The sequence below is a fragment of the Electrophorus electricus genome, chromosome 19 (genome assembly GCF_041902795.1).
Source record: "Electrophorus electricus isolate QZ-2024a chromosome 19, ASM4190279v1, whole genome shotgun sequence".
Classification (NCBI taxonomy): Eukaryota; Metazoa; Chordata; class Actinopteri; order Gymnotiformes; family Gymnotidae; genus Electrophorus; species Electrophorus electricus.
The window spans coordinates 17,582,393-17,597,500 of NC_137515.1; the positions used below are offsets into that span (position 1 = coordinate 17,582,393).

Consider the following 15,108-nt stretch of genomic DNA (forward strand, 5'->3'; position numbering starts at 1 on the left):
AGGGATTTCTGCATGAGTCAGAGACAGAGGAGGGAGCGGGAGGGAGAGAGCAGGAGGCAGGGAGGCAAGGTGGGTGGGAGCATAAGAGGGTAGAGAGGGAATAAGCAAAGGATGAGGGGGTTTATATTGATCTGACTGCATTCTGTGCGCAGAATACAGGAAAAGAAAAGGAGAAACAGGGACAGCCGTGGAAAGAGAGAGAAAGGGAGGACTCGGTTAGCAAATGCTATAGAATGTAGACAAAAGTCTTTTTACTGTGACTCACCATATAACATTCAGATAATAATATATGTGTAACGAAATGGGGCAATTACCACCAGTCTCGTTGGGTAGAGACAAGTGATGTGAAACAGTGCAAGCAATGACAAGGTGGAGAGACATGAGAGAAAGGGAGGGAGTGGGAGGCAGGTGACAGCGACTGTGGGGGCGATTGTATCGGAGAGGGAGGAAGAGAGTAGGATGAGAGGAGTGGGCGGAAGTGACAGGGGAGGGAGGGAGGGAGGGAGGGAGGGAGCATAGGGGTAATGACATTTAGCAGCTATGCTTATGATATGACAAAGTAGCACATATAATGAACCAACAACAGATATGCAAGATTTGATGTCTTCACTTTAATTCTAAAATGTAATGACTTAAAATTGTATGATTAGAATGTATTAATGTTTGCATTTCTGTATATATATTTATATAAAATATAATTTATATATATATATATATATATATGGATATCTCTATTTTAAGATTCATTTTAAGAATAATAAATACCACTTATTAGCACAGTATAGTGCATTGTCTTTTTAGATGATGAAAATGTCAAACAAATAAGAAACAAAATGAGGAAAGAGAAGATGCCATCCCAGCCAGAGTGGGAAGAGAAGACAAACATATTTTTGCATCTCTAAAAACGTGGAACCCCTGATGAGGAGACGGGCATCTGAAAATAGAAGCGGAAGTGAACGAACCCTGGGCGAGATGGCACCCACTCAGCCCCTGTGGCAGCTGTTTCCACATCCTCTCTCTGGTCTCAGCAGGGAGAACATCCTCTGTCTTACTCTTTAGGAAAGATCTATATTGCATGGTGTTTGAAAAGCTTGGGATACCAGCACAGATTTGCAGTACAGACTGATATGGCTGTGTCAGGACACCGGCGGTCTACTGGCTTTAGAATATGAGGATTGAACAGGGAAAAACAGAGAGAAACTTGTGTGTTGTGAAGCAAATGGCCTTTTTTCTTCATTTAGGGCTTAGGACTCCATTGCCCTTTACAGCACCTATAGGAAAAAAAAAAAATTCTGCATAAGCTCATGATATTTGATACAATGAAAGTTTTTAACCGATCAAGTAATTCACAGCAAACTACTAATGACTAAGAAAACAATATAAAACAAATACTCTGGCCGATTACAGGACTCTTTGATACTTTGAAAAATAATTTAGCTGTATACATAATAAGCGCTTGGAAATATATAGGTTTAAAGCCAGGTGGAATACTTCCCCTACTTTTCATTTTTCCGCAGTTCGCAAAACATTCATAAATGCTCCACTGAATTAAACAGCTTTTTTGAATGCGACAGACGACAGTTAAGAATCCACGAAAAATTGGAATCCTCTAGATTTGCTGGGGACGTGCCCTTTGCGGACGCCTGCGGTGCATTCCGTGGTCTCCGTACTAACACTTTTAGGAGAAGGGACTACGAGCAGGCTGTCCGCCAGCCCTGACACGTGTATTACGTTATTGGGTTCCCCCAATCATGAGCTAGAAATGGGCATGAAGACGTAAACTACCGGTTTACATCCCTGTGCCCCTACGTGTCCCCCCACCCCACCCCATCCCTCCGAAACGGATTGCTTTAATACATCTACCTAGTCAACGTACCAGTGACGCTTACCACTAAATAACTAAGGCGAACTATCCTGCTTGATTAATCAGGGAAATGATCAGATGAGTGATCTGATCGTGTGAACTGCTATTCTTTACACTGAAAAGTTGATCTTAATCACGGGTGAGGTAAAGTTACCGAGTACGCTTCGAGAACCTTTAACTGCATCGATAACAAATTGCACTGATAATAAAACAGCCTTTGCTTTAGTTTTCTAAACAGGACATCAACGGTCAATAGGTAGTCTATACTCTATGTAACGACAAAGCTATAGAAATATTATAATGGCAAATAGTAGGCAAATATGTCATCAGACCTGTTTGGTTCATTAATGTCACCCATCAGTATCGTGATCGTTCTTTTTGCCTGTGCGAAATTGTTTGCGGTTGTTGATCATGGCTCGAGACGAATTAATGTAAAACAAAGTCAATCCTGAAACGGAAATCATGACACTTAAGTAAATCAACAAAATAAAACTGATAAGTACCAAATGACAAAATGTTAGAAATTATATTTAGTATCTATTTATTCTTATAGTGGTTATTGTTACTATCAGAAAATCAGATGTGCGTCCGCACACGAGAACGCGGAGTCCATTCCATGCCAGACACAAGTCTGGCCTTTATAAATAGAAGTCCCGCTGACAACATTCCGTCAATGACGTAGTACATACACGTAGTTGTGTAGGTGATGCTTTTTAGTGAATGAGTACTCCTCCCTCCCCAGCTTACTAGTACTATGAGATCTCTATAAAAAGCGCACTGTAGATGGCTAGATCGGAGAGCTGCTAGTTTCCACGAGGAAAAGGAGACGAGGATAACAACAGTAGACAGTGGCCCATATGGAGACATTTAGGTAAGAGACATCCGTCGTGCTTAACTTCACCACGCACAGTTTGTGTCCCAATAATAAATGCGCCTGTCCCCTCTCGGAGGAATGAAGAAATCCAAGAGGAACTGTCATCTCCAGTAACTGAACACGTTTGTGGCAGGAATGGGGTGTTCCGAGGTAAGTGTATTTTTACCTTGATAGAATAGAAATGTTGCCAAAGGTGCTAAAAAGGATTTTGTGAATTGTCTTTACTGTTTCCAAGCAAAAAAAGCATGAACTTAAAAACGCAAACTTCTATGTATTTCAACCCTGCTGTTTTTTCATGCGTGTCTTTTATGGATTTTACGGCATATTGCGGATGACTTAAAAGTTACTGCAGTGTGAGTCACTTTTCTCGCACGTGGGCAGCATGTAGTCTCTTTAAACAGGACGGTGAATAGGTGACTAGGGTCCAGTGCAATTTACATCTGTGTGTCCGTACAGCAGTTTTGTTTTTTTTTTCGTTCGCCAGTGACACTACACAGAATAGTAACGACTTCGTTCCCAAATGCCAGATTGGTAGCTTACCATGATGGAGAAACTGATGTCTTTGTTATATGATGCATGCAATATTAACGATCTTACCTATAGCATTTTTGATATTGGAAATTTGTGAGATGAGTGGTTGTGCCCTTAATCTTTTTAAAAAGGATAAAAGGAGTAGTCATGTTCATTAATTGTCATTTTATTGGTTTATATGCTAGCGTTTTATTATACGAAGCACCCCACCCCGCCGCTTTTAACTGTAGCCTACTCCTGCCAATTCGCGATACCGATAGATTTGCGGTGGATATAATTTCATTTCTTTCCGGCCGTTACCTGCTTTGCCCTACCGCCACTGTCCTTTGATTACTAATACTGATACTGATACACATTAGAAATTCTGATCACCTCCGTTTCCATCTCCTCTTGAGCGTGCGACTTTCCCACCTGCCGTTTCCGTTTGGCATTTTTTTTCTATACAAATTCTGTGACGTGCTTCAAGCATTGAAGTCAGTTCTGCGTCACTCTTGCGCACTTTGCAGATGATTCGCAGTCACCCACTGTAACCCTTTAAAGAGACAGCGCGTGTCGACTACACACACTGACTGCGGTATACCCCTCTAGTTAATTTTCATCGAGTGTGGGTGTTCTTAGTGGGAGTGGGCGTTAGTCTTTCAGTCAAGTGTAATGAAATTTTTATTAAATCTGTGACTTACTTTTGAATGGCACCAAACGCAATTTTACAGCCTTAAACCATGATCACAGTTCAGAGATCGGAAAGAGCATGCTGCCCCCTCGTGAGTCATCTTTTCGATGTATACCAGCCTGTAAACCTGAAATCAAGACAGCTACATTGAAAACCTATGGAACTTCGACACACCCATTACGTGGGTTATGTTACAATCCTACTAAATTTTCAGCAATAATGTTTTTTTTCCCCCTTCTGTAGTATTGTTATATACGTTTAGAATAATTGTCCAAATGAAACCGAGCACCTCTTCAGCACCACGGACAGCGGCGGTCGCGCGCTCTTCTTCCTCAAACCTACACTCACGAACTAATCATCTTAAAACTTAGCAAAGCTGTGATGTGCAAAGCGAGCTGTCCGTGGTAGCCGTTCCAATAAGGCACAGAGAAAACATGGCGATATATGCAAGGAGATGAAAACTTTGGACTCGTTCTACTTCTGAATTACGTAAGCGGATATCTAGTCCCCACGTCATCGAGTCAACCACACCGGACTCGTGGGAATCGCTATTCCGCGAGCACGTTGCCTGTAAGCACTGAACCCAGTGAGCAATGTCCTGATAACAGTTACATGAATCTTAAAATAGTACATATCAGGAATTAAGAGTTCTGATAAGTTATGGGGACTAAACAGTATTTTTCTTGCCTCGTATGTCTTTATTTAGTAGATAACAGAACTAGCAGAAATATAATCTAAGTCGCTATGGAGATCTCTATATTTATGTCCGATTGCAGGTGAAAACAACGTATCATGCTTTTCACTGTTGCCCTTAGAACTCCTTAGTAGCCGAGGAACTCAGCACAGTCTTGACTGTCCCAATAGGGCAGTACTGGGAGCCGATGCCTTGTGAGCCAGTACATCATGACCTTGGCTCTAGACTGCTTACTGCTTATGGAGTCTAACAGCACAGTAACAGTCTACAGTCATGGCTACTGAAGTCTGGTTACAGTCCTCATCTCTCTCTCTCTCTCTCTGCTTCTGAAATGTGTGATTGACCTAATTAAGACTCTGAAATCAGTCTGTGAAAGGCAAGATAATTGTATATAATCATACTGGTTTATAGGTGTGACGCAGGATGATCAGATTGCCAAGTCAAATTCTCCTGCTCAGAAATCAAAGTTATGTTCAAATGTTTATGTATTTGTTCTCAGATTTCTCCTCATTGTAATGCTGTAAGGAATCATTCTAATTTAAGTTAAAAGTGATCAAGTACTTTAAAATGCACAAAGATCAGTGACTGCCAGGTGAACAGTGTGATGGTGGACACCCACATGCATGTGCATGCACTAGATCAGATTGCTGTAGTGTGACAGAAAACAGAACTGTATGAGTGGGACTGTATTGGGGGAGTCCTGAGCTATGGAAGTTTGGCGTTTCATCTAGCTAGCCAATCAGACTGCACTATGTGCAGTTACCATGCCAACTCTCTCTCCTCCCTGCCTCTGCTGTCTCCGTGGTGACCGTGGCTTTAGATTGTTACTGTAGCAACGGCACGTGGTAACAGTCTACAGCCATGGTCGCTAAGGGGCAGGTGTAATAACAGCATGGTGAACGACATGTTTTAAATGAGGAGCTAATTTTTCATCTGACTTAATTTATAACTGCTGGAGCAGCACTTATTAGGTTTACTAAAACTTGTTTTGAACGGAATCAGCTGATGCTTCAAAGTAGGCCAAAGTCCTTGTTTTTTATTCGCACTTTTTTTCTCCCCTAACCTTCCCTCCCAGCTGAATCTGACTTGTATTTTATTCATAGATAGGACAATAGGCCACATAATTTAGGACAATTTAGTTTAAAAAAAAATATGATTAGGATATAATACTCATTGAAAATTGTATAGCCAATTCTTTGGATATAATGGGAAATATTAACAGGTATTTAATTTATAAAAAAAATCAAGAAAAAGACATTTTCATCTGTCACTTTTATTCACATGAATAGAATTAAATTCTCTTACAACAGCTTAAACATAGTACGGATAATGAAATCTATAGAACAGAAAGCACTGCCAAGTTAAAAAAGTAATTATCCACATCAAACTGAAAAATGTGCATTTAATATATTGATCCATGTTTAGCAAGCACTGCAGAACTGTCACAGGATGCTCCCCCCCACGAGTCCCGTGGTGCGGCCTGCCGCGTGCACGGGGGTTCACCTTGTTTGTGGCTATGCCCTTTGTGATTCCGTGCAGCTGCACGGGGTTTAATGTCGTGTCTATTTAAATCTCCGCTAGTGTGTGTATGGTGTTGGTTATTGATAGTCTGCTGTTATATGTTAAACACGTATGTAGTCATTGATAAGTGTTATTGTGTAATGTGTTGTGTTGACTATGGAAGTCATGCCTTTTGTTAGTATTGTGTATGAGTGCCACCAGTGTTGTTTGTGACTTTCATTAAATGTTTCATTGTATGGAGGGATTCTGTGTGTCCTGCTCCACGCCCATCGGCACTCGGGCTAGCAGATCCGTTACAAGAACAAGAATGCTAATCTGTCTATAGTGTGTCCACCACATTGTTATTAAGACTCCAATCCTGAAACTGTCCATTAATTTTTCATTTTTTATTTTTCTGTGTAACATATCACTGAGTATGCAGCAGATCTTACATACTACCTGATGAAGCAGGAACATCTCCGTTGGAGGAATTCATTGCAGTGAGGACAATAACAGTTCTGTGTTACACTGAAACAATGCTAATGAGTCTGTCTGTCTGGCTATAACTCCTGTAACAACCTGATTAAAGTGGTAACACAGTTAAGTGTATTTCAGCATATAACACACCTGCCACTGAAGAAAGAAAGAAAAATCTCATGAAAGAAAATGTGTGATAGTGAAAATGAAGTGATTGTTGTCATTAATATGACAAAACTTTGAGAGGAATACCAAGAAAAAAAGCATTCTATTATTTATTTTTTTAAAAAATCAATCTTTAGAAAATGCTTTGGATGATACACCCTATAATTTCCCCCTCTATCTTCCAGGACATGCCCCAGATCATGGGAAAACAAGTTATACAGCAGGTGTCTCAGTGTTATGTGGTAACATACTGCCCTCTGGAGGTGAAAGAATATATCTGCAGATTTCAATGTAATGAGGTTTGTGAAAGTAAATTGTTAGAACTACCAAAAGCATCAGTGTTGTGATTATCCTAACCCTTGTTTCATTCTTGTAACCATATCAACTTTTTGCTACACATTTGGGGACCAGGCCCAGTTTCCAATGAAAGTTCTTTTACAGGCAACTTAACATTTCATGGATTTGACATGTCTGTTAAAGAAATAATAAAGTTAAAAAAATCTGCCTAAAATGAGCCTTTGCTGACTCATGAATTTATCACATTCCTTTCCAAAGACAAACAGAGCCAGATTTAAAACAGTGCCTTTTTTAGCATGTGTACTGCCACTGGGAGATGGAGTCTCCCCTCCCTACACTGTAAGAGAATATGTGCTGATATTGCACTGCCAGCACATAAACTCTTACTGTTTAGGGTAGAGAGCATATGATGGAGCAAACAAATATTAGTAGGACCAGCTGTTATAGTTAGAAGTAAGCAACTGACAGTGCCCTCTATCTGAGAAACTCATTTGCATGAAGAATACTGACATGAGTTTGGGAACAGAATGGAATTTAACTGAGTCAGAGAGCAGACCCACTTTCCTTTCAAGTGACTCAAATCTGCACTCTCAAAAAGACACCTGTAAGGCCAGCCAACCCACAAGAAATTTTTCGACCACACCTCAAAAACGTTTCAGTTATTAAATATTGTGAGCAAGGGATACAAAGAGTCGGATGCACACACAAACAGTGAAAGACAGAGAATGAGAGTTATTTATAAAGGAGAGATGAAAGTATGGGAGTCAACATTTCAAACAGATGTCAAGAAACCTGCTGAAGAGAATGAGAGGAGACAGGATGTGCGAGTCCTGGCTCTGGCAACGGTATGCCCAGTCCACATAAACAGGAAAACCACCAAGTAGGAGTGTGTCCGTCTGCGAGTGTTTGGCCTGGAATTGAATAATGGGCATCTCTAGCCACACTCAGAGAAATTTCTTTCATAAACAAAGTTGTATTTCATTGCCTTCTGCACCCACAGCAATATATTTTTAAGACAGTAAAAATAACCAAAAACCTCACAAATAGGCTAACAGATTTCTTACCTTAATCCAGCTAACCTACTGGAAATCTGGTCTATGAAAAGATACACAGGAGACAAATAAACACAATTGAACATGATTGCGCAACAGATACATAGCCTTTCATCATAAAGTGATTAAGTCAAATCCCTTTTCCATATCTAGCATCAAATTGCATTCCATAATAATTTAATTAACCTGTGCCTCCCTCATACTCTAATCTCTACTCTTGGTGTCCTTATGTAGTTCCCAGTTCTCTACTTACTTCATTCATATGTTCCACTACGTTTTTTTTTCACTGTGGTTCACAGAGCTCACCACCCATTCCATCCTCTGACTCTCGCCTCCGCCTCTCCCTCTGTTGGTAAATACCGAACATGTGTGTCAGAGGACAATGGAGATGTTCCAATAGAGAACGTCTGCTTGCCACAGGATCTAGAGTGGTCCCCTTGCCTCTCCAGCCTCTGTTATTGGCTCACTGTTTGAGATGCGTCCTCTCGGGAGCTCCGCTGGGTCAGCATCACGTTCCTGATGATGATGAGGCCCACCCTGCCTTCTTTCTATGAATCCAGCATAAGGAGTCTGAAGTGAACAGCTTAGTTCAGTTAAAACAGCTGGCGCGACTCTCTCTTTGTCTCTCTTGACAAACCATTAGTTGTGTTAGGCTAGTTGCATTTCGGGAAAAGAACAAAAAGTACAAAACATACACAAGATCTGCAAAAGTGTTCAGATATTGGCAATAAAAAGTTCAAGAGATGCAAACATCACCTGCTCATACCTTATGTTTAGGCAGCACTTCAAGGTACAATACAAACCGAAACACCAGCACAAACCAGACTCGTTCAAAAAGACATGAAATCTGAATAGTTCAGTAATTCCAGTCATCAGTAATGGTGATGATCAAGACACAATCCAACTGTGAGAATAAAGAAAAGAAAAAAAATGTAATATGCCAGAATATAGTTCTAAAAACCCAGATGAGACTTTGAAGTCTCCACTACTCTTATACAGACAGATGGAAGTTATACCTCCCACCACGTCTTAAAACTCCACCTCAAGTCTTGAAACTCCACCTCCAGAGGCCTCCATCCTAGATGAGTCTACAGCACCTTTATGCCGTCTGTTTCAGCTCTCCTTGAATCAAAACAGACCCAGTGACGCACTTTCCCCTCTCCCTCCTCCAGAGCGACAGTTCCCCAAACTTACCCAACTCTTCCCATCAGCCTCTCTCTCCCAGTCACTCACTCCCTGCCTAGATGCTGTTGTGCAATAGGAAAGATTCCTGAGAAAGGGAGTCACGACCCTGTTGTAAAACTTATTGGCAAGAGGGGCTTTCTTTTTCTCTTCTACTCTCTCCACTAGCTCTCTGACTCTTATCAAAACCATGTGTTTGTGTGGAGAAGGACAGCCATGCCACAGATGAGAGGAAAGGTAAGAAAAGCAAACACAGTGAGAGAGCTCTGGGAAGGATGGAGAAGGGCAACTCCGAGGAACCAGATGGTCAAAAAAGAGAACGAAGACTCCAACAGATCAGTGCAGAGACTGGCCAGATTATTATTAAAGCAGGAATTATTGTTTAACAAGGAAGCTATAGCTACCTTAAAAAAACAACAACAAACATCCAAAGATAAGCACTAGTATGACAATAACGCGGACTGATGACAGTCTGTTTCCACAAAGAACAAACAGAACGGGAGGGAAGAGGTTGAGTGCAGGGATGTGGGTTTGTGGTGGAGCATTTCCTCCAGCCGAAAAATAAATCGCCGACCACATCACGCAGCCGGCCTTGCTTCATTCAAACCGCTCATCTGGAAGGCAGCCTCAGAACAACCAAGCAAACAATCCATCCCAACTAACACACAACGATCCGCAAACATGAACAAGGATATAATGTAACCAAGCGTGGTGCTCAGGGCCCTGTATTCCACCCAGACATAAAGGCCCTTCCTAACGGTTTCACAGCTGGCCACCAGAGTTACAATGCTTGGGGATGAAGGGAGGTAGAGATAGAAAATTAGAGAAGGTGAGGGGACACTGGCTACAGAAAAAGGAGAAAGAAAAAAGGGCACAATCCTCAAACATCTGGAAGCGGTCACGACTGCAGCACTGGAACTCAAGCTCACATAAACTACAAAAGAACACAAAGTTCCCACATGCTTGTGCATTAGCAAACTCAGTGTTTCTGCCAGAAAACTTATTTTTGGCTCACCAATACCCCAAGTGTTCAACATTAGTATTGCACTTTTCACTTTATAAACACCTAATGAATACTGCATGTGCTAATCCATGCAGACAGAAGGGATTCTGTTCGTGTTCATATTATTTATTTAAAAAGACAGAAATAAAACATATGATCAATTAAAACTTTCTTTATTCAAGTATATGTACCCTGAGAAGTGTAGTACAATATAGTATTCACTGTTCCAGACTTGTAGTCATGTAACATTTTAAATGCATCATAGAAGATTTGCAACTGTACTGTATATAAATTCGAGAAAAATGGTGAATATAAGGTAAATGGCCTCTTCTTAATTGTCTCCCTACTGCTGGAACCTTTGTAGGAACTCTTGGTAGATCGGTCTGTGTGCTGAGGCTGCAGGGATAAAATGTCCACCTGGGTGGGAGAGGACATGTGCTCTGGGGAACATGGGCAGCAGTTCTCGGCTCATTTGCTCTGGAATTACTTTGTCTTCCTGTCCGAATACATGCAGAGAAGGCAAGGTGATGTTCAGGTTCTCATAGAAGTGTTGGTGCTGGGCGCAGGCACTGAGGAAGCCTGCCACAAGGACAGCGAAGCGGAAGTTAAATATAGGCTCCAGTTTCCGTTCCTGCAGAGCACACAGCATGGCCACCAGAGCAGCGCCTTGACTGAAGCCCAGAATGCCGTCAAAGGGGCCCTGGTCCTTCAGAGCCACTCGGACGGCCTCCACACTCTCCTCCAGGCCCAAGCTGCTCTCACACTCCTGCCTGGCGTCAAAACTGCGTGCCTGGACATTGGAAAACCACCAGCCCCTCTGATCTTCATCACCTGCACTGGCGGGTTTCTCTTGCTCCTGTGAGTCTAGTGGAACCATTGTATTAGTGAGTGAGGTGCTGCACAATACTACCAGAACAGGAAACAAGTGTGAAAGCTGCAAAATATCCAAGCTTATTGACCTTAAGTTTTATTAAAGCAACATTTGGATAGTTATGTTAAAAAAGACTGCTCATTTAATACACAAAAGCTGTTGTGTGGGAATGGCTTATCTGATAGAAGGCACAGGCTTGTCTTGGAAGCTTAATGTATATTTAAAATGAACTAACTGATTCAAACTGATATCTTTTAGCCAACAACTTAGGTTAAACCGCCTTGCTACTTACATAAAATATATAGCTAGTAGCGTAATTGCTTTACATTTACAAGACTTTGAAAGAGTTAAGAGTGTAACATTGTATTGGGAAATTCATTAAGCTAACAAATTTCTAACTCTGCTTCATCATTAGTTCGCTAGAGAGTAAAGAAAAGCAAGTATGCTGCCAGGACAGAGGCGGTCACGGCCAAAACGTTAGTAAAATTACTTACTGCTAATAGGGGGAAGTTGATGTGGAGCATTAATATACAAAAATTCGACTTGTTTTTTGAGAAGTTTTCGCAAAGCTCCAGTTTTCTCTCGGAAAGAGCTGCTGTTCTGCCGATAACCGTGAATACAGAGGATTCTTAGCGGTAGTACAGCGTCTTTGGACATGATCATCAAAGACGCTGCTTTGTTGTGTTGACTCCTAATAATCGTTATATGAACTACGACTCAATATAAAGTTTCAGCTAAGACGCACAGCACATAGCCTATAAAGTGCAAATAATTCACCGAATAAACAAAGTCCAAAAATCTTAGCCAAAAGGAATCGTTTCCGATATTTTCTAATACAGGTAAAATAGCTCGCGTTTCCTATATGTACGTTTGGTTTCTGGACCCGTGAGAAAACATTGATAAGTGATAAGGTTCCTCTTACAAAGTTCCTTTGTGAGAGCCTTACTAGCTAGAGCCTAACAGATCAGACTTTCTAATTTAGATTTTAAGTGTAGGCATATATTTTGTTTTTTATAGGAACGTCACGTCTCTACCAATACATTTATCTGCGTTGTTTTACATAGCAATGCCACAAGTGTAGCTTCCCACTTAGTCAAATGCTGCTGTTTCCACCATGATTTGCTGGAGTTGCGGGAGTTAGTCCGATAGGGAAACTGGCAACCTAGACTGAGGGAGCCAGTATACTACATGTAGATTTTTTTTTTGTTTGGAATGGGGCCTAGTTCATTTAGCTACATGTCTACTGGTTGACAGAAAGGAGTTTATTTTAGCATGTGTTAAATTGGCTATCCATCTAATTAATTACGTATATAGGCAACAAGCAGTTATCATCCTCGATACATTACTAATGCTAACAAGAAAAATGTAATTGCCTTTTAGGTTTAAAGATCCATAATTTAATCTATAAAATGAAATCACAGTTATTGGTCAGATGTTTTCAGCTTGTAAATAAGTCAACCTAATTGTTAGTGGTCTTAGTCAAAGTAATAATACAGGCTATAGCTCTAGAGCCTATAGCAATGTGCAATGTTATGCTATACTGTCAAATTAAAAGAAAAACACCTAAAATAGCAGTCATTTAGCAGAATTATTTAAAATTCACTCTGTAAACTATGCTTTTGTGAGAATGAACTTTTTATTATTGTGTGGCTAAAGAAACCTAACCACCCAAAAAAAAGAAACCAAAACAAAACACACACACAACAAAAAAAACAAACAAAAAACAAACAAAAAAACAAAACAAAACAAAAAAAACCCAAAACAAACAAACAAAAAAACCCCTTGCACTTACATTATTAATTCACTAGGGTGCATCCCATACCTTTAAATGTTAGTTGCATTATATACTAAAATGGCCTGTCACTTTAAAATCACTAATGTTTTCCTGATACACATGTTATATTTGTCACACATGTGAAGGTTGCATCAGGCAGCAGGAATATGTTATCTTTATGAAGAGCCTTACAGAGTCATTGATGTCTTTAAATATGTGTTGGCTTGCATTCAAAAAATGTATCAAAGTAGGCCGAACAACAAGAAATGGCAAGTTTAAAGGAATGAGGGAGAAATAAAGCAGTAGAAGGGCAGTCTGCTTCTCATAAACCAGAAAAAGTGAATGCAGATGAGTTAAGGAGAGCTGGTTGCAAATACTGGCCAGTCTCAGAGGACCTACCCCACATATCAGCTTGGTGGACAGAAGAGGAAAGGAGGAAGGAGAGTAGTTGTAGAATTGAGAGAGATTGAGGCTAAAGGTGGAAGGACAAACTTACTAATTAGTATCTAGACTGAAAATTTGCAGTTGCCCTGGAAAGCAACTGAGCTGTGAAGGTGTGTGGGCTTGAGCCTACTGGATGAAAAATAAAAGGAATAACTTAAATGTAAATGCTAAAGTCTTTCAAGCAGAAATGGTGTCAGAAAGCTTTTCATAATTACTCAAGGAAATGTGAGGGATATGCTTTATGTACAGTTCAGAATGTTTGCATAAGAAAAAGGAGGACTAGAGGCAATGTGAAGGTAAAAATCTTTACATTTGCATGCATCATTACATCTGCATGCATCCCAGTTGCAAGCTTTCCTAAGGGAAGAGCTCATAATTCCGTTTTTCGGATTACTTTTTCATGTTGACATTGTTGTTGAGTTTCCCAGTATGATTCTGCTTCTTGAGCACTTTAGAATTAAGCTAAAAATATATAAGTACCCTGAAGGATGGATGCTGCTAATCCCAGTATAACAAAGTTTGTATGATTCAAGATGTTTTCCATTGCAGGATGACTAAGAGACTAAGTGCACTGGTGCTGGTCTGAGAGCTGGTCTCCCTTTTTTTTTTTTTTTTTTTTTTTACATTTTCTTGTTATAGATGAGACAAGGATATTGGTAGGCATGCTGCCTGTAAATGACTGATAGAAGCCAACCCCTAGATGGAATCTTTCTTCCAGCTTTGACAGAGCTATCTCTTGCTCCATATGACACAACTGCTGCCAAATAGCATTTAAGCTTTCCATTCAGAAGGGCTTCTGCATTTAGGTGTTCAGACCATATACAAAATCCAAGTATTAGGGCTGCTTGAGATGCATGCAAGTGCATGCATGTGTGTGTGTGTGTGTGTGTGTGTGTGTGTGTGTGTGTGTGAGAGAGAGAGAGAGAGATTGACACTGAACATATGCTCTTAGCAATAATTAAGTACAGTTTTGAAGCAAATCAGCATGCTCATTGAAAACAAAAAAACATGCATTATAATTACTGCTAGAACCTGGATTCACTCTCATATTTCATATAAAAAATCAAGGGGGGACTCACCCCAAGGTGGGGTCAAATTCCCCCCGGGTCTTCAGGTGTGAGGCTCAAAAAACTAAAAGGAAACAAAACCAGGAAAAACACAAGGTCCAACCCAGAACTAGCACTAGCTGGACTTGGGTAACTCCCAAATGCTTGGAAAACTCTGACAATGGGTTGAGGGAACTTGAACAGGGAAAGTTGCACCTCAAAGCTTTTTGGAGAAGCTTGAAGAGCAAGAGAGAAAGAGACCTGGGAGACAGCTCTTGAGCTCTCTACCTTTTCTTTTGCTAGAACACTGATCAAAGACTGAGCACATGGAGGCCTAAGACTGTGTTTGAAATAGTCTCCTACATTGTACACACATACTATTTGAGCCACAAATCAATATACAATATGCAGTATGTGACCAAAATAACATTTTCCAGTATGCAAAAGAAACCTGCATCCCCTCATGCAATGGTGGCAGAAAACCTTCCTCAAGTGGGTGGAACCTTCATATGTTCACACAAACTCATTGTATGGTTTACATTTGTCTCATACTGGATATACTGCATACTACTACGGAGACCAGTATCCAGTATATACTGACTGCAATATGCAGTATACAGTATGAAGCATGCTATTTCAAACAGAGTTTATGAGCTGCTCTTAA

The 15,108-nt window shown here is 40.5% G+C and overlaps 1 protein-coding gene across 1 annotated transcript; it reads right to left on the bottom strand.

Moving 5' to 3' along the window:
• Nucleotides 1-10,466: 10,466 nt before the first annotated feature.
• ovca2 (OVCA2 serine hydrolase domain containing) lies at nt 10,467-12,050 on the bottom strand. Its single transcript, XM_027006495.3, has 2 exons — nt 11,675-12,050; nt 10,467-11,173 (listed from the first exon to the last, which is right to left on the bottom strand). The coding sequence occupies exons 1-2, from the start codon at nt 11,841-11,843 to the stop codon at nt 10,653-10,655; spliced, it is 690 nt and encodes a 229-aa protein (XP_026862296.2). The 5' UTR covers nt 11,844-12,050; the 3' UTR covers nt 10,467-10,652.
• Between the last annotated feature and the right edge of the window lie 3,058 nt (nt 12,051-15,108).